The sequence below is a fragment of the Balaenoptera acutorostrata genome, chromosome 13, assembly GCF_949987535.1.
Source record: "Balaenoptera acutorostrata chromosome 13, mBalAcu1.1, whole genome shotgun sequence".
Taxonomy (NCBI): domain Eukaryota; kingdom Metazoa; phylum Chordata; class Mammalia; order Artiodactyla; family Balaenopteridae; genus Balaenoptera; species Balaenoptera acutorostrata.
Genome location: NC_080076.1, coordinates 71,599,979 through 71,619,823, shown reverse-complemented (window position 1 = coordinate 71,619,823; position 19,845 = coordinate 71,599,979). Strand labels below are relative to the sequence as shown.

General features: G+C 46.9%; 1 protein-coding gene across 6 annotated transcripts in view; it reads right to left on the bottom strand.

Moving 5' to 3' along the window:
- The window catches only part of NF2 (NF2, moesin-ezrin-radixin like (MERLIN) tumor suppressor), an 87,476-nt gene that overhangs the window by 15,519 nt on the left and 52,112 nt on the right, over window positions 1-19,845 (bottom strand). For all 6 annotated transcript variants that reach the window (XM_057526611.1, XM_057526609.1, XM_057526608.1 and 3 more), the window contains 8 exons: window positions 16,261-16,336; window positions 13,722-13,856; window positions 8,765-8,839; window positions 6,983-7,096; window positions 4,297-4,419; window positions 3,410-3,627; window positions 1,797-1,902; window positions 1,196-1,323 (listed from right to left, as the gene is read on the bottom strand). In XM_057526611.1, coding sequence (XP_057382594.1) covers window positions 1,196-1,323; window positions 1,797-1,902; window positions 3,410-3,627; window positions 4,297-4,419; window positions 6,983-7,096; window positions 8,765-8,839; window positions 13,722-13,856; window positions 16,261-16,336 — 975 coding nt within the window. The remainder of the gene's footprint in view (window positions 1-1,195; window positions 1,324-1,796; window positions 1,903-3,409; window positions 3,628-4,296; window positions 4,420-6,982; window positions 7,097-8,764; window positions 8,840-13,721; window positions 13,857-16,260; window positions 16,337-19,845) is intronic.

The following is a 19,845-nucleotide window of genomic DNA, read 5'->3' as shown; positions in this document are numbered from 1 at the left end:
TCCTCAGGGTGTCCAGCTACATGGGCAGAGCCAGGCAAACCGGGCATCACAGACACAAGGGACATTCTGCAGTGATTCCCATGCACGGGTGGTGCCTGGTGCGCACAGGTAATGAGTAAGAAAACATAAACTGTAAAAAAGCAGTACCCTGATCACACAACCATGTACTGCTGAGCATGCCTAGAAAACAGTGAAGGGTAGAGGGAAACTCCACCACGGGTGGAGGGGACTGCAGGTGCCACAGACAGAGACGCTGGGTCCCTCTATCCTCAGGACACGAGCCCAGAGAGACTTACTGCCCGGCCTGTGGCTGCCCATGCTGGACACGGAGAGGGTTACCTGAGGACACCAAACAAGGTGAAAGCGCATGGGCCGCAAAGTCAGACGGACGAAGCGCTGCACCCCGGATCTGTCCCTCATCAGCTGTGGGGTGCTGGGTGAGCTCCTTAAATGCTCTAAATCTGGGTTCTCATTTATAAATGGGAACACTAAACCTACCTTTGAAGTCAGTTGGTGGGAATGAAATGAGATAAAAGATAAAGGACCCTGTCACCCAGGCACCCCATGCCTGGCAGCTACTGTGACATTTCCCTGGCCAGCCACGGCACAGATGGCCGATTTACCGACGGCTCTGTTTAGGGGACCTCAGTTAGATGCCCTCTGCAGTGGGGCTCCCTTCCATCTCAGAGTCACGTCCCCGACCATAAAGTGAAGGAGGAGGACAGCTCAGGGCACGCTGGGCTCAATGTGTGGCTCCCACGGCAGGGCCGTTCAAGCTGACTGTAGCCCCAGCCGTTTGCCCTCCTCAGCCTTGAGCTTGAGTTTTTTCTCTCTCGCCCTTGTTCTAGACATGGGACCCGCCACAGAGCTCAGCCGCCAGAGAACACGACTAGGAAACGTGTCGCATCACCAGGTTAGAACACGACCACCACGGACCACCACGTGAACAGCGGTCTGACTGGCTTGGAGACCTCTGACAACCAGTCCTAGACTTCAGGTGAGCCTCTGGAGCCACTATAAACTCCGGGTCACCAATCAAGTGTCATTTGTATCCTGGAAGATGAATGCTGGTCTGTCGCCCTTCATTTCCAATTAGGAAATTCCTCTCCCGGTGGGTGAGGACAGAACAAACCTTTGTAGGAGTTAGTACCAGGCTGCCCACGCGGGGCACGGGGGAGGGGAGGGGGCTCCGTACTTTTCTTTCTCTATCTCCATGGAAAGCCGCTTCATGTCAGTATCCTTGAAGTCGAAAGACAGGCTGTCACCAATGAGGTTGAAGCTTGGTATGTCAGGAGGCAGCGGGGCTGGGAGTGGGTTCATGGGCTACGAAGGAGAAATCAGATTAGGAGGTTCAGGTCCACAAGAACAGAGGGCACTGCTGCGTCAACCACCCACCCCTCCAGAGGCCACAAAGGCTCTAGGCCCAGCATGCCCACCCCTGAAGCAGAGGGTGAGGCAGTTAGATTTGTTTTGAGGACTTTCTCCTCCCAGATCAGAGGGTCGTCTAAAATATGGCCCCAATCTACTTCTCCCACCGTCTGCCCTATAAGATCGTCAATGGTATCATTTATTACCCCTTGGACCACTTTGCTTCCCACCTCTGTTACTTTGCTTAAACCAAGTCACCTCCCTACGTCCCATCTCTCTTTCAAGGCCCTAGAACATTCTGCACCATTCGCTCCACCATGCGTTTGCTTAACAGTCGCCCTGAAGGCCCCACCAGGGGAACCGGAGGGCTGGGAGGGAAGGGACCGCTACGAGGTGAGAAGCAGCGCGGCTGGCAGCCCCAGGCTCACCGGGTACGTGGGCTTGGTGGTGATTTCCAGGAGCTTCTGCTTGGCCCTTCGCTCTGCCTCGCGGGCTTCCTGCAGGTCCTGCTTCAGCTGATCTGCCTCCTTGGCCCTGCAAGGAGAGAAGGGACCCTCAGCTCCACAGAAGATGACAGGAGGAGGAAAGAGACCCCTCTTCCCCCTTGACCCCCGGAGACGAGGGAGCTGGGTTAACCCTGAGGATGGCACCAGACCAGGCAAACAAGCACGGGGGTGGGGGGGGGGGAGGATTTACATGAAATCAGAACTTCCGAAGCAGGAACAACATTCCCAGGTATTGTTCATTTCAACTGATTTCCAGTTTAAATCAAAACTGGGAGGGCTTCCCTGGTGGTGCAGTGGTTGAGAATCTGCCTGCCAATGCAGGGGACACGGGTTCGAGCCCTGGTCTGGGAAGATCCCACATGCCGCGGAGCAACTGGGCCCGTGAGCCACAACTACTGAGCCTGCGCGTCTGGAGCCTGTGCTCTGCAACAAGAGAGGCCACGATAGTGAGAGGCCCGCGCACCGCGATGAAGAGTGGCCCCCGCTTGCCGCAGCTGGAGAAAGTCCTCGCACAGAAACGAAAACCCAACACAGTCAAATAAATAAATAAATAATTAAAAAAAAAAAAAAAAAAAACAACTGGGAGAGCAGTGAAGCAGGTGGCCAGAAGAGTCAAGGATGAACCTTTGCAACTGGGGGAGGGGGAGGGAAATCGGGGGAGGGGCTAGAAGCTTCCTCTGCTTCTTTCTGGGTGAGAGTGGGCTGGGCAAAGGTGTCATACTGGATCACAAAGGGCAGGATGTGAAAGAACTGATTCTTCAGGACCCCCAAGTGAAACAACCTCCTCGGGCAGGAAGATAAGCACATAGCTGAGGGCCTCGTGCCTCGTCAGGACACTGGACCCAGGGGACCCAGCCCAACACACATCACTCGCGGGGAAGTGACGGCACATGGAAAGAAAGGAGCCTAGAGCAGGGTGGGAAACACGGAACCGTATTCCCAGAATGACACGCAAAGAATGGAGAGGAAACTGTAGCGACTGCACCCTGGCAGTGAAAAGCCAAATTCAGGTGTTCTAAATCCACAGACCAAGTGCCGCAAGGAATGAGCCAGGGTAATCTGACGGCTGTGGAACCAGCACAGCCCAGAGCCTCCAATTGTCTTTGAAAAGCACAGACTACAGTCCCATCCTTCGACCTGGTCGTGAGCCAGGGCACCCTGCCCTCCCCTCCCATCTTCAGGGAAGCGTTAAACCTGAATAGCTGCTGTCTCCCCACACGCCCCTCAAACCAAAAGGGAAAAGAAGCACGTTCTGTAAATGTCAGAAGAGCCTCCTCATGTCTCCTCAGCTAACAGCAGCCTGTGGACAAGCTCGATGGTTTTCCTGCAAACACAAGCATCACAGGGACGGGGGCTCATCGCAAAGGCACAGCCCGACCAGAGTCCACCGGACAAGAGAACTACGTTCCTGCGCCCGTCCAGCTCCAGCCCCACCGGCCTGTGCGGGAAGGAGCCTCTGCCCCTGCCCGGGAGACGGGTCAGCAGCTGCCAGCAGGCTCTGCCCCAGCGCAGGGCCTCCCCGCCCCCATGCTAACCTCCTCTCGGACTCCTCAGCCATCTTCAGCGCCAGCACCTCGGCCTCCAGCACCTTCTGCTCCATAAGGCGCTTCTCTTCCTCCGTCCGGATGGCCGTGGCCTTGATGCGCTGCATCTCCTGTTCGGCCTCTGCCGCCTTCTGTGCCAGGAGCTTCGCCTCCTCCTCAGTGATTTGGGCCTTTTCGGCCAACAGGTCGGCTGTCTCCTCGGACCGCATCTGGAGAAAAGAGCGTGGTCAGTGGGAACAGGAGTCCTGTGCCTGTCATCCCGCCCCGATCAGGCCTCAGACACTCAGGTCAGCAAGGACCAAGATCTTGGACTCCTTGGGGCCCTGCCACGGAGTGTCCCCAAGCTACACCTTTCAACTTCTCAGAAGGCCCTTCAGGGTCCCTCCATGGGGACCCACTTGAGCTGAGGCTACACTTTATGAGGGAGAAACCCAACTTAACTCTATCCTTCTTTCTCTTTAAATAATTGCTTCAAAAGCACGGGAGACTGTGCCCTCTGGGGACACGTCACAATGTCTAGAGACATTTTTGATTGTCACAAATGGGGGAATCTAGTGGGCAGAGGCCAGGGACACAGCCAACCAGCCCTCAACACACAGGATGGCCCCCACCAGGGGATGACCTGGCCGCGAGGTGGGGCGGGCCAGGGCTGAGACACCCTGCGGGAAAGGTGACCCATGGTGAGTGGAGTCTGCCTGCACTTGGAGGTTGAACTCAATCTAAATCTGCTCCTGGAAACAGAGGCGGAGAGAAAGACAATAATTTTTTTAAGCCAAAATGTCAAAGTAAATGTGGCTAATCCGTGGTCCTTGGGGGCCTAACTCCAGAGCCAGAGGGAGTCCGAGTAGCCTCCCAGGACCCAGCCCCTTGGAAGTCACCAGGGCTTCGTTGGCCATCGTCGCCTCTTCCTTCATCTGCAGCAGCCTCCTCTCCAGCTCGTCCCTCGTGCGTTCAGCCTCCTCCCTCATCTGCTTCTCTCGAGCGAGGCGCTGCCTCTCCATCTGGGGGGAATGAGCGGTCGCTGGTCACAGGGCCCATGACCTGCTGTGCCACAGATCCGAGGACAGCCAGTGACCAGGGTCTCCCCTCTGGGGACCCTTTTCTTCCCTGGACTTTAGGTACCAGTGTCGTTCTCCTCACCCACCACCCTCCATCCTTCTAAACCAGCTGTAGAGTGGAAAGCCGTGCTCCTTGAAAAATCACCAAGTGGTAAATGAACAAACAGCAGAACACGGAGCCAGTCTCCACCTGGATGTACGGGTACCTCCGTACACGCTGGGTACGGAAACAGCTACCTGGCCAACGTGCCTGAGACCCCAGTGGCTCTGCCCTGCAGCTGACAGGACACAATGCAGGCTCCTTCTCCCCAAGGGGCAGCTCCAGAGATAGACCACGTGTCCCTCTCCACCACCATGAGCCACCGTGCTGCTTCTTACCCACACGGACCCCTCCCACACCTCTAATCTCATCAACAGTAGCTCCACTCTTGCCTCTGACCCTCGGAGAAGATGGAATCATCCGTGTGATGCATCAATAGCTCACACATTGTATTTCACAGCGGGAGGCAGCAGCAGCCAGGCGCAGACCCCCACAGCCTCAAGCGGAAGCAACTCCTGAGCCAGGCCTGCGACAGGAGGGAGCCCGGGGGGAGGAGTGGGGACGCGGCCCGGATCCCTGATCCTTAGGGCACCAGCACTAAGCTGCTGCCGCCTCCCTCGCCTTCTGGATCACTGTATTAATTGGGCCACATGCCGAGCTTAATAAGGGGAACAAGCAGAGGACAAGTGCTATTCTCTGTGATCCTAGGGCTCTAGCTGAGTTCAGAAAGCAGGAGCCAGAAATGACCACTGCACTATTTTCTTCCTTAAATAATTAAAGCACATTTAATTACTTACTTCTTGCTTCAATCTTCTCCCAAACACAAGATTTTTAAGATTGCTGCTTTTTCTAAACAGTAAGTCAAAAAAATGCATTGGGCCTCAAAGGAATAATGCAAAGACAAGCAATAAAATACAGTAAATTTTTCTCCAGTTTTCCTCTTGCAGGTCAATGAAAAGCTTGGCCAATTTGTTCTCTAATTTCCATCATATTACCATTCCCATTAGGTGGATGACTAGATCCCCATTATCCTCCACTTGAAAAAAGTCTACAATCCCCTTCTGCTCTCAGCATTGCACCCTCCCTGAGACCTCCACCCCAATCATAAGGGACCTCCTGTTTGCAAAGCAGTTTCAGCTCACAAAGACCTTTAGGTACAGTGTGTCCTCTGATCTGAGACACAGAAGAGAGATCCTTAGCTCCACTTGACAGATAAGAAAACCGAGATCTGGAAGGTAGGTCAATCACTAGGGTCACATACTAAGTTTCACATCTGGCTCCAAGGTCAATGTCTGTACTGCTGGGCCATGAAGCCCCTGACCTGAGGTTGCCAGATGCCAGGAATGTGCATCTGCCATCCTACAGGCAGTGCAGGTCCAGGGTTGTGTTCAAGCTACTCTCTGCACAGCCTGGAGGCTTACACGCTTCTTGCCGTGATCAGATCTCTCACTTCTAAGCTTTCCTCTGCTGATAAAGAGGTCAGAGAGGGCTCTTCTTGAAGTTGCCACTATGACCCTGTGCTGGCCCAGGAGCATTTCTTTGTCCAGCAAAACCCATTCCACTGTCCCCCACCCCACCCCAAAGCATCCCGAAGAGTACATCTGTGGCCCACCATCTCAGAGAGCAAAGAGACGGAGCCGAGAGCACAGAGACGGAGTCGAGAGCACAATGGATCAAACTGGGCATTTCATTCTAAATCTCAGGGCCGGGAGCCAGCTTCATCGGAGGACCCAAATTAGAGAGCTGCACACAGACTAATTATTACCCCTCCAAGCCTGCAAGTCCTAAGGGCAGCCGATTGCAGCTGCTGCTACTCTGTCTAGTAGTTCATCCAAAGCCACGATTGATATTCTCAGCAGCGGGGCTCAGATTAGCTGTGTGGATTGCGGTGAGTCAAAAAGGTCTAAGAGTAGAAAACAATGATGCAGATCGTCCAGGCTGCTGATAACGTGCTCCTGGCACCTCTCGCTGTGGGCGATGTGCCGCCTGGGCTGACCTGCAATGGGGAAGTGCGGCCGGAGTCTAATTCCAGCAGTGGGCGCAGAGATGCCTCCCTGCATTCCATCACCATCTAATTAGAAAAGGAGAAGTCTGGGCACAGGAGACAGGCAGGCAGAAAGAATGAAAGCTTAGCTGCATGGACGATGGATGGATGGATGGATGGGTGGATAGGTGGGTGGATACATGTGGGCTTGGCTATCTCTGCCCACAACGTGCATTAATCGCACTTCACTCACTTCACTGGAGAAATAACTAGGGATGTGTCTTTGAGATATGCTGTTAGAGTTTATTCCTCATTTCCAGAGCTGACGTCCCACCATCATTTATTCATCAGCCAAAAAGACCCAACAGGAATAAAATAAGAGTACGCAGATCCGTGCTCAAAGGACTCCTGTGAGCCCATGACCACTCCTTACCTCCGGGCCAAGACCACCACCAGGAGATAGCGGCAGTTCCCCTGCTCACCTGCTTTCTGGCCTTCTCCTCCCTGGCCTGAGCTTTCATCTGCTGAACTTCCAAAGAATCAGCCTTCCTCCTCCTCATGAACAGGTCGTGGTTCCCGATACACAGCTGGAGAATCTGTGCGATGAAAGCAGGAGAAATGTTATACCCACACGTTGACTCCACTGAGACAGCACAGCAGCTACAGCATCTTGGTCCAAGGGCTCTTGTGGGGAACCTGAGAGAAGGTATGGAGGGAAACAACCAACGTCCTCCCTGTGGCCTCCAGACCTCAGCTCTGGAGACAATCACAGTGAAGAGAGGAAGGGGCGCCATTTAGCTTGTCTTCTGATGCCCTTCACTCTGCGGAGTCAGCGCATGGCTCTGCATACCAGGGGAGAGGACGGCAAAGCGTGTTCAACAGGCAGGGCTGGGACGACAGGTCATTCGTGGGAAAAAAGTAAGTTGGATTCCCCCACCTCCACCACATGCAAAACTCGACTCCAGAGGGATTAATGCCTTAAGTGCAAAGATCAAGCCCTGGAAATTCTTAGAAGAGAACATAGAAGAATATCTTGATGGTCACAGGATAAGGAAAGATGTCAAGCAAGCCACAAAAAGCACAAATAGTTAAGGAAAAGATGTATACGTTTATCTACATTAAAATTTGTTAAGGCATAAAAAAAAAAAAGGAAAAATAAGACACAAACTGGAAGAAGAGATAACCAATAAAGAAAACAAACAACCCAAAAGAAAAACAGCCAAAAGACAAGAAACAAGTTTGACAAAAGAGACAATGAGACTGGCCAATAAATATACAAAAAGATATTCAACCTCATTAGCAAATATAAAGATGCAAATTAATATGACACTGAGATACCATTTTAAATGCACAAGATTGGCAAAAATTTTTAAAGGCTAATAACACAATTGCTGAGGATATAGGATATAAGGCAAAAGGAAGTTTCACCCAGTGTTGTTGATTCTGTACATTAATTCACCTTCTTTGGAAAACAACGAGACATAACCTTGAATTTGGACATATACCACATGCAGGGCTATGTGAAGACACTCTCTAGACTCCAGGGAATCGATTGCCCACGCGTACCAGCGGGCAGATACAAGACGCAGAAAGCACTTAATTGTCCATTAACAGGAGAATGGAGAAAAAAATATATATATATATATATTTTAACAGAATATATAATGGAATACTATACAGCAGTGAAACGAAAGGACCATATCTTTGAGCATCAACATAGATAAATCTCAAAAAATAATGTGTAAAAAAGGCATGTGACAGAAGAACACAGTTGATAGCACATATATAAATTTCAAAAACATACATAACTTGCCGTATACGAACTAAAGTTCTGATGAAAAGCAGGGGGATATTAAGCACACAGCTGAGAATGGTGGTCACCCTCGGGGAGAGGGGGGACAGCAAGGTGCTAATGCGGGGGCGGTTCCACAGTGTTGGGAGTGTGCTATTTCTTAAAGCTTGGTGGTGGGTAAGTAGCTGTTTATTTCTGTTGTTCTTTATAGCCCATGTATACATTATACATATCCTTTCATATGTATGAAGTACTTCAATAAAAATAACTTTTAGAAATTCCTCATCACAAAATGTAGGTTTGACTCTTTAGGTTAAGCTAAAGAGAAATCTTTCAAGGCTGATCAGAGAAGCACGTACCAAGTGAGTGATCATTCTACACCTCACAACATGTCACTCTGATACTGGTTCAAAAACGGCTTTCAATTTCACAGAAAAACTACAGTCTAACAAAAACCAGGATCTCAACTTACCAGCTTATTAACACGAAGCTTTGAGGAGTTAAATTTGAAGACATCAATTTTCTTATCCAATGGCTTAATAGTAAACTGAAAGGAAAAAGCAGAAAACAGTTTCAGTCTGACAGCCTAGAACATTGCCACCAACTGGGAAATTCCACAAAAGCAGCAAACCCCCTGGCAAAGATCCAGCACAAGGCCATGCCTTATCCTGGCTTCATGGTGCCCAGGAAGTTCAGGATTCTGGAAGCTGGGTTCTCAGCACCATCTTAGGCTTGGAAATCTGAAATACAAACCCTTGACGGGCCGAACCTTGAGGCCAACACTGGGAGGGCCACCGCAGAGGCAGCCCTGCCTACAGGAGGCTCACCACCTGGCTGGAACTAGACCAACAAGAGTCAACTACTCAAGAGATTACATCACGTGTTAGTGCCTCATTGGGTGGCACAAATCACAAATCCTCAGGGTAGGATGGACATAAGCTGGTCTTGGACAAAGAATATGACAGAGAAGCTAAAAGGTAGGATGGAGGGGCATTCTGGACAGGGCAAGCAATAGAGATAAGGCAGAGATGGGGAAATGAGCAGTGTTAGCGTGTGTGTGTGTGTGTGTGTGTGTGTGTGTGTGTGGCATTATTAACTCTTTGATGACTAAGATAAAACCATGGGTTTAGACTGGGAGCAAGGCAGGAGTGGGGGCTGGTGAGGTAGGCTGGGGATGGGCAGTCAGAAGGGCTTAGATTTGACGTGACAGCATATGGGGTGTCACCCCAGATTTCCAAACATGGGGATGGTTTGATGAAAGCTGTTAATAGAAAGAATACAGTTAAAGAGTGACAAAGAATGGACTGTAGTAGAAAAGGAAAATACTACAAAAATCAAAGGGGAGAGAAAGAGGAATGCTATGGATGGGCGGGTGGGTAGCTTAGTAGGAGAACCCAGGGCCAGACTACCAGGCAGGGTCAAATATAAAGAAAAAACGGCAACTGTTGTTCTCACTCATTCCTGATGAGACTGGACAGATCTTAGATTTCAAAGATGCACCTTATTTTTTTTATTTTATTTTTTTATTTTTAACATCTTTATTGGAGTATAATTGCTTTATAATGGTGTGTTAGTTTCTGCTTTATAACAAAGTGAATCAGCTATACATATACATATATCCCCATATCTCCTCCCTCTTACGTCTCCCTCCCACCTTCACTATCCCACCCCTCTAGGTGGTCACAAAGCACCGAGCTGATCTCCCTGTGCTATGCAGCTGCTTCCCACTAGCTATCTATTTTACATTTGGTAGTGTATATATGTCCATGCCACTCTCTCACTTCGTCCCAGCTTACCCTTCCCCCTCCCCGTGTCCTCAAGTCCATTCTTTATGTCTGCGTCTTTATTCCTGTCCTGCCCCTAGGCTCTTCAGAACCTTTTTTTTTTTCTTTTTTAGATTCCATATATATGTGTTAGCATACGGTATTTGTTTTTCTCTTTCTGACTTACTTCACTCTGTATGACAGACTCTAGGTCCATCCACCACACTACAAATAACTCAATTTCGTTTCTTTTTATGGCTGAGTAATATTCCATTGTATATATGTGCCATATCTTCTTTATCCATTCATCTATCGATGGACACTTCGGTTGCTTCCATGTCCTGGCTATTGTAAATAGAGCTGCAATGAACATTGTGGCACATGACTCTTTGAATTATGGTTTTCTCTGGGTATATGCCCAGTAGTGGGATTGCTGGGTCGTATGGTAGTTCTATTTTTAGTTTTTTAAGGAACCTCCATACTGTTCTCCATAGTGGCTGTATCAATTTACATTCCCACCAACAGTGCAAGAGGGTTCCCTTTCCTCCACACCCTCTCCAGCATTTATTGTTGTAGATTTTTTGATGATGGCCATTCTAACTGGTGTGAGGTGATACCTCATTGTAGTTTTGACTTGCATTTCTCTAATGATTAGTGATGTTGAGCATCCTTTCATGTGTTTGTTGGCAATGTGTATATCTTCTTTGGAGAAATGTCTATTTAGGTCTTCTGCCCATTTTTGGATTGGGTTGTTTTGTTTTTTTGATACTGAGCTGCTTGTAAATTTTGGAGATTAATCCTTTGTCAGTTGCTTCATTTGCAAATATTTTCTCCCATTCTGAGGGTTGTCTTTTCGTCTTATGTTTTCTTTTGCTTGGCAAAAGCTTTTAAGTTTCATTAGGTCCCATTTGTTTATTTTTGTTTTTATTTCCATTTCTCTAGGAGGTAGGTCAAAAAGGATCTTGCTGCGATTTATGTCATAGACAAAGATGCACTTTAAACATGAATATCCACTCCCAAGAAAGACTTGCTAAGCAGATGAAGTCGTTTAAGAAGATCTATTCTTGGGTATTTCTTTCTCATGCTATATTGTCCAACAAGGGCTTAGCACACGGAGGACAGAAAAATGGTCCTTTGTTTCGCTTTTGGTCAAGTGAACTTAGAAGCAGTATTGCTCTTGTGTAGGCTGCTATTTATGAATTTTGTGAGCTTATTTTTGGCCTTGCTATCAAAGCCCAGAGCTGTCAGTGGGAAACCTCAAGGAGTGGGGAAACCACAAGCTCTGTGCCACGCCAGGGCATGCACACAGAATCAATGGCTCACTTAAAATAAACCAGCACTTCTGTTGTGACAGCATGGTCGTTGTATATAACGACCAAGACTACTTCTCATCATGTCAAGTCAGCTTGAGGCCCTTGCACTGTGCGAGTTACTGACGTGACGGAACTCGGGGGCGCCTTGCCCCGGGAGAGGGAATATTAGTTTACTGTGTCGAGCCATCACACTAGGGAAGACTTCACTCCTTGGCTTCCATGAAGGATGAGTGTTTTGGGAGCCTTTAGCACGCGAAGTTGTGGATGTGCAGTAAATAGACTTTATGAAATTAGAGATGAAAAACTACCAGCACACCTACTGCTTTAAGTCACGTAGAACTTTCAGTTTAAGTGCTTTAAAAGAGAAATACCTAAATGCTCATCTCCCGGGCTACTTACAAAAATCTGAGAAGCCAAAATGTTTTGAATTAAGAAGCTCAATCTGTCTCATCAAGCATGGCCGAGTAGATCTCAACCACATACTGGCAACCAGGGGCCTGGTGCTCCTTTCCTCGAGTTGCTACACGAGGAAAGAGAAAGCAGGAAACCTGCACGGGGTTGGGGCTCTGCAGGCAGCCACGTGGGCCGTCTCTGTTACTCACTCCTCGCCCGGGCCTGCCTTCCTCAGCCTGGTGCAGTGCGTCTCAGGGCCCGTCCTCTGTGCTTCCCTGGAAACTCAGGGGATGTGGCTTCTGCTATTCCTCTCACCAGACACAGGTCACCTGATCCCTCTGCATCTCCGCTTCCTGAGGTGACACAGAGCAACCAGAACACAGTCCCTACTCTCACAGCAGTGTTCTTGTGAAGACTGAATCAGAGCCAGGGCAAAGCTGCTGGCAGGCTGAAAAGTACCATATCATCACCACCTCTCACCAGCCGCTCACACTGAGGTTATGGATCACGGCAGTTGAGTCACTACTTGACTATAACTTCCCTGAGGGCTGAGACTGCATTCTCTACATCTTTGTTTCTCCCACAAAACCTAACACAAAGGAGATGCTCAAAAACTCCCTTAAAATTAACAATGAATGTGGTTACCAAGGGGGAAAGGGTGGGGGAGGGGATAAATTGGGAGACTGGGACTGACATATACACACTACTATATATAAAATAGATAACTAATAAGAACCTACTGTATAGCACAGGGAACTCTACTCAATACTCTGTAATGACCTATATGGGAAAAGAATCTAAAAAAGAGTGGATATATGTATATGTTTAACTGATTCACTTTGCTGTACAGCAGAAACTAACACAACATTGTAAAGCAACTATACTCCAATAAAAATTAATTTAAAAAATTAACAAAGAATGAATGAATGAATGAATACAGGATTACAGCATTAGGGAAAAGTCACAATCCTATATAGTAATATTTGAATTCTAAGTTAGAGTGCTCATTTGAGTTATTCAAACTTAATTTTTCTTTAATTCTTGTAAGCAAGTTGGCCTGATATCCTTCTTTATATCACTGCTGATATGTATATATACTATATATATATATATATATAAAATACATATACATTCACATACATGTTATGGAGAGAGGGGTGTGTGTGTGTGTGTGTGTGTGTGTGTGTGTGTGTGTATATATACATCTGCATCCCATGAATCAAGCACTGGACACAGAGAGAGGGTTTAGTATACACCACACTTAAAATACAAAGAGAGGGGCTTCCCTGGTGGCGCAGTGGTTAAGAATCCGCCTGCCAATGCAGGCAACACGGGTTTGATCCCTGGTCCGGGAAGATCCCACATGCCGCAGAGCAACTAAGCCCGTGTGCCACAGCTACTGAGCCTGCGCTCTGGAGTCCGCAAGCCACAACTACTGAGCCCACGTGCCACAACTACTGAAGCCCATGCGCCTAGAGCCCGTGCTCCACAACAGGAGAAGCCACCGCAATGAGAAGCCTGCGCACCGCAACGAACAGCAGCCCCCTCTCGCCGCAACTAGAGAAAGCCCGCGCACAGCAACTAAGACCCACACGGCCAAAAATAAAAATAAATAAAATACATAATTTTATTAAAAAAAACAAACAAAGAGAATTCTCACCAGAAATAGAAAGCCAAGTAATAAGAAAGGGTTACTTTCTGGTTTGTTTACTGTTCTCCAGGGTTTAGTCCTGACAGTTGAGCTTCCCAGCCTCTCATTAGTCAGCAGAGGGGTTTAGTTATGCTGTTTGAAAACAGGATGCCAGTACTGTTCTGTAAATACTATAAAAATCAACAAGCAAAAACCCAAAGCCTGGGAATTAAAGGATCTTGCTGCTAACAAGGAGCGGCCGCTCCAGAAGGAGAGATGGGGAAAAACCTGCTGGGCCGCAAGGGCATCTACAGTGCAGACGGGTCCTACCTCCTTGTCGCTATACGAGATGTTTCGGATTTCGTTCCACGGGAAGGAGATCTTGGGGGTCAGTCTGTTCTCAGGGTCATAAATGTGAAGCCCCAAAGCATCCACTCCGAGCAGCAGCTCTGTGCCCTTTTTATTCTGTAGATTTGACAAAGAACAGCCACCGTCAGCTCCAGCTGAGGCTCAAGATTTTATTCAACTTCCCAAAGAACCTGGCATAGACTGTTACATGTGACAAGTTTCAACAGGTCCCAACAGAAGTCACTGCTGTCTTAGAACCCAGGGGGCCTCCAGCTTCCTGAACTGGGGCAGGTGGAGGCAAAATGATACCATTCTTGTGAGTCATGTGTCCCAGGGAAGGATCACTGGGGGCTCCTGTCACTGGCTCCATGGCTAAAGCAGAGGTAATCGAAACATTGTTACTGCTAATTAAATAACTGGCTTATCATAGATGTAGAATAAAAACTTGTAGGATTAAACACCTCTTATGTTAAAAGAAAAGGTTATTGTACTACCAGAAAGAAAACTCTAAGTGCTGGGATCAGATGGCCTTATTTTACACTAAAATGTAGTTTCAATGTGATAAAGCAAGTATAAAGTGTTAACTGTAGAATCCAGGCTGTGGGTATACATAGGTATGCACTGTAAAAGTCTTCCAACTTTCCTGCACGTTGGAAACTTTTTACTACAAAATATCAGAAAAATATATCAAAATGAATTATATATAAATTGTACCCTAATAAGGCTGTGTAAAAATTTAATTGATAGACTGTACGCAGGCTGTACCTCTGACGGCAGTCCGGCCAGCAGCCAGGGCACCCATAGGGCAAGCGCCCTGGGCCCCCATGTCACTGACCAGTGTGCACCTGGAGGCCACCTCTTCGGGCTGCAGGCCCATCCCCCTGTGCTGCAGTCTGGTCCTCGTGAGGCAGTGGGGGGAATCTCCCCACACCTGACCCCTTGCTGACAACAAGGAAATGGACCCAAGACTCCAGGGCAGGAAAACAGGTCTGCAAACTGAGAAGGTGCGGGGACTGTGATGAGAAGTACAAGGCTAACAGCAGGCGTCAGGAGGAGGAGCGAGCACTCTGAGATAAATCTTCTACTCCAGCTGACACCTGAAGTCAGATGTGATCACCAAACCTTGAGGGAGAGTCGTCTGCTCATCTGCAGAGCTCTTAAAACCACTGCGTTAACACAAGTGAGGCTTTGTGCTTTAGAAATCTATAGTATGTTTTGGAAAACAAGACGTTTCATTATGTTTCTAGCTTAAGTTTTTTAAAAGAATGGATTGCACCCTCTGCCTCCTATCATGAGGCTCCAACTGTTCTAGAGAATAAACAGAGAAGTGGGGACTCAAGCAGCCCCTTTTAAATTGTTTTAAGCACACGTCTTCCTTAGGTGATGGTGAAATTTCAGGAACTTTAACACAAAGACACTAAAATATCCATTAGCCTCATCTATCACGCAATACAAGACACACACGCACAAAATAGTATAGTTTAGTCTGACTGCTGTAGAAATATTCCCTCATAAGAAGCTGTTCTTGAAGGGTTATAAAACACTAGTTTTCTACAATGTAGGTGGTGGGGCAAGAGGAGTCATATGGACAAAACCACAGAAATGTGTCAAATGAGTCTGACATTAAAGAAACCAAACAATTAACAAATACAAATTAATAAAACTTTAGAAAACAACCTTCGGCGTTATTAGGGAAAATCTTTTAGGCATTTGTATACTATACAAAAATGACAATTTGTCAGTGTGCCTTATTTTATGCAAATGATCCATTAAAAATATGTATTTAGAAAACAAAGTAGAAAGCTATCCCTAGGATATTTTAAATGTGTTTCAATTTACCTAAATTTAATACAAAATTTATGGAAACCCTGAAAAGGAAAGCAAGCCTTAACTATAATGATAGCTGTTTTACTGTCTACTCATCTACAGTTTGGAACCGGCAATGAAATACTTCAGCAAATCGCATGAACTCCTTTGGGAGGAGCTGCGTCCAGCAGCAGAGCCTCAGGAGAAAGATGCTTGAAAGGCGGGACAGGGGCTGAAAACAAACGCTTCTCCGGTGCAGGAGCAGCAGGTTCCCAGAGGACAGCGGACTATTAATGGTCTGCATAGAAAATCAATTAGCCTGCCAGGGAGAGTCCCCACCCAAACAAATCAGTAATCTGTAAAGCAGCTTTACTCTCCTTGTGTCCTGGGGGAAGAAAATATTTACAGGTGTTCCCTGTGGACCTGGATCTCACAGAGCCAGAGATAATCAAATGTTACACCAGAGCATTCAGACAGGTTTCTGCCCAGGCAGGACCAGGCCCTCCCGGGCTCCACTGATACTTAATTACCTAGGATCTAACTTAAGTCCCAATATAGAAAATGAGGCTCTTACACCCGCCCTTTCCTCTTCCCCTGTTCACCAATGAACTGTCGAAGTGTCGACCGCCCTGGGATGGGGAGGGACCCATTTTAACAGTCGGCCCTCATTCAGTCTCCACCCACACACGGGGAACTCGCAGAGGCTTCCACACACCCGGATTGTAAAGTAGTTCACACCGTACATCTCCAGGTCCTGAGCTATCTTCAAATATTCCATTTCAGCTTCGTCCCTGCGAGGAGAATGAAAGACACCGTCACTGGCACGGAAATGAGAAATCTGGAGGGCGGCGCACACCGAGCTGAGCTTCGAACCTGCGGGAAGATGCGAGCCAGGCAGCTACCCGCCAAGCTCTGCCCGGTCCCAAGTCTGTTAACCACACCACACAGAGGTGAAGCAGAATTTCCCATCCCCGTGAAAACAAGAGAATAGATTCATTACAGTGTCTCTTGGCTTCAATTTCATGCTTAACCCTTGGTAAACAGTGACACCTGGCTTGAGTAATTCAAGACAAGCACGTGGTACATCTGCTCCCTCAAATGGATTTGGATGTTCGAATTTTACGTAAGCTGTTGCTGTATCTAATTGCGTACTTTCTTCACCTAGAAGGTTTTGGTAATGATGTATCTCTCTCTGCAAGCTACCTGAGAGCTGCCTTTCTGATTTTATTCCTTTGGGTGTTATTGGAGGTTAAGGCACCTTCCTGATTTTAATCCTTTGGATGTTGCGGGAGGTTAGGGCAAGAGCTATCCAGGCTGTCAAACCCAAGCCTGGTCACCCACTTCTAAGTTGTGAGTCAGACTTAAAGGAAGCTCTTGAAGTAGCAATGACTTGCAGAAAACTCCCAGATAGGTACAGTGTTGAAATATCTTAACTCAAGTCTCCCTATGACCTTGCCTTCTTCCCTCTCTCCCATCTCAAAATGGTCTCAAATAAATTTTAAAAATTCAACCTGAGAGGAGGAGCAGTGGCAAGCAGGTGGAGCAATTCGAAATCACACACGTTGTTGATGTAAATTGATACAATTGCTTTGGAAAATTGTTTGATGTTATTTGTAACAGCAAAAACCAGGGGACAACGGGACAACCTAAATGTCCATCAATAGTGGAATGGATAAATAATGTGTGGTCTATGAATACAGTGGAATTCTACACAGCAATGAAAATGGAAAAAACCACCGTTACAAGCCACAAACCCAAATCTCGCAATATCATGCTGCATAAAAGAAGTGAGGCACAAATAACAGAAACTGTCTGATTGCACTTATACAATGTTTAAAACAGGCAACACTAATCCATGGAGTTGGATTCAGAAGAGTGGTTACCTCTGGGGAGGAGTGATCGGGGGCACGTGCTTTCTTGTCACCTGGTGTTACCTGGTGTTTTCACTTTGTAAGAATCCATCAAGTGGTATATTTACGACTTGTCCACTTTTCGGTATACTTTTTTAAGAGTTAAAAACAACATGTGATAGGAAGTTGATTTGAAGAAGAGAAAACAAATATTAAAGGCTAATGAAAAGATGATCAATTCCTAAAGTGATCGGGGAAATGCTAATTAATACTTAAGATACAAAATTTCATCTTTTAGATCACAATGATTAGATTGGTTAAAAACCAGTGTTGGGGAGAGAATGGGGGGGGAACACTTTCACACACTGCCGATGGGCTTGTAAATAGGTACAACCTTTTTGGAGGGCAATTTGGAGGCACCTGTCAAGATGCAAAATGCTCACATCCTTTTGCCTCAGCAACTCCTCTAAAGGATCTATCCTCAGAACTACTCATACAATTACATAATGATATCAGATTGTACACTGCAGAACATTCTGTAAAAGTGAAAGACCTATAGCTACTCCAAATACCATCAATAGAGGAATGGGGGCTTCCCTGGTGGCGCAGTGGTTGAGAATCTGCCTGCTAATGCAGGGGACACGGGTTCGAGCCCTGGTCTGGGAGGATCCCACATGCCACGGAGCAGCTGGGCCCGTGAGCCACAACTACTGAGCCTGCGCGTCTGGAGCCTGTGCCCCGCAACGGGAGGGGCCGCGATAGTGAAAGGCCCGCGCACCGCGATGAAGAGCGGTCCCCGCACCGCGATGAAGAGTGGCCCCCACTTGCCGCAACTAGAGAAAGCCCTCGCACGAACCGAAGACCCAACACAGCCAAAAATAAATAAATAAATAAATAAAGTAGCTATACAATTAAAAAAAAAAATAATAAAAAAAAAATAAAAATAAAAAGGAGCAGCTTTATTAAAAAAAAATAGAGGAATGGACGCAAAAGCTATGGGATATGCATATAATAGAACTTTTCTTTTTGAATTTTATTTTATTTATTTTTTTATACAGCAGGTTCTTATTAGTTATTTTATACATATTAGTGAATGTACCTCAATCCCAAACTCCCAATTCATCCCACCACCACGCCCCCGCCACTTTCCCCCCTTGGTGTCCATACATTTGTTCTCTACATCTGTGTCTCTATTTCTGCCCTGCAAACCGGTTCATCTGTACCATTTTTCTAGGTTCCACATATATGCGTTAATATACGATATTTGTTTTTTCTCTTTCTGACTTACTTCACTCTGTATGACAATCTCTAGATCCATCCAGGTCTCTACAAATGACCCAATTTCATTCCTTTTTATGGCTGAGTAATATTCCACTGTATATATGTACCACATCTTCTTTATCCATTCATCTGTCGATGGGCATTTAGGTTGCTTCCATGACCTGGCTATTGTAAATAGTGCTGCAATGAACATTGGACATTGGGGTGCATGTGTCTTTTTTTTTTTTAATTTTTATTTATTTATTCATTTATTTATTTATTTATTTAATTTTATTTTTTGGCTGCGTTGGGTCCTCCTTGCTGCGTGCTGGCTTTCTCTAGTTGCGGCGAGCGGGGGCTACTCTTCATTGCAGTGCACAGGCATCTCATTAGGGTGGCTTCTCTTGTTGCGGAGCACGGGCTCTAGGCGCACGGGCTTCAGTAGTTGTGGCACGCGGGCTCAGTAGTTGTGGCTTGTGGGCTCTAGAGCTTGGACTCAGCAGTTGTGGCACACAGGCTTAGTTGCTCCACGGCATGTGGGACCTTCTTGGACCAGGGATTGAACCCGTGTCCCCTGCATTGGCAGGCAGATTAACCACTGAGCCACCAGGGAAGTCCCTGCATGTGCCTTTTTGAATTATGGTTTTCTCTGGGTATATGCCCAGTAGTGGGTTTGCTGGGTCATATGATAATTCTATTTTTAGTTTTTTAAGGAACCTCCATACTGTTCTCCATAGCGGCTGTATCAATTTACATTCCCACCAACAGTGCAAGAGGGTTCCCTTTCCTCCACACCCTCTCCAGCATTTGTTGTTTATAGATTTTCTGATGATGCCCATTCTAACTGGTGTGAGGTGATACCTCATTGTAGTTTTGATTTGCATTTCTCTAATACTTAGTGATGTTGAGCAGCTTTTCATGTGCTTCTTAGCCATCTATATCTCTTCTTTGGAGAAATGTCTATTTAGGCCTTCTGCCCATTTTTGATTGGGTTGTTTGTTTTTTTAATATTGAGCTGCATGAGCTGTTTATATATCTTGGAGATTAATCCTTTGTCCGTTGATTCGTTTGCAAATATTTTCTCCATTCTGAGGGTTGTCTTTTTGTCTTGTTTATAGTTTCCTTTGCTTGGCAAAAGCTTTTAACTTTCATTAGGTCCCATTTGTTTATTTTTGTTTTTATTTCCATTA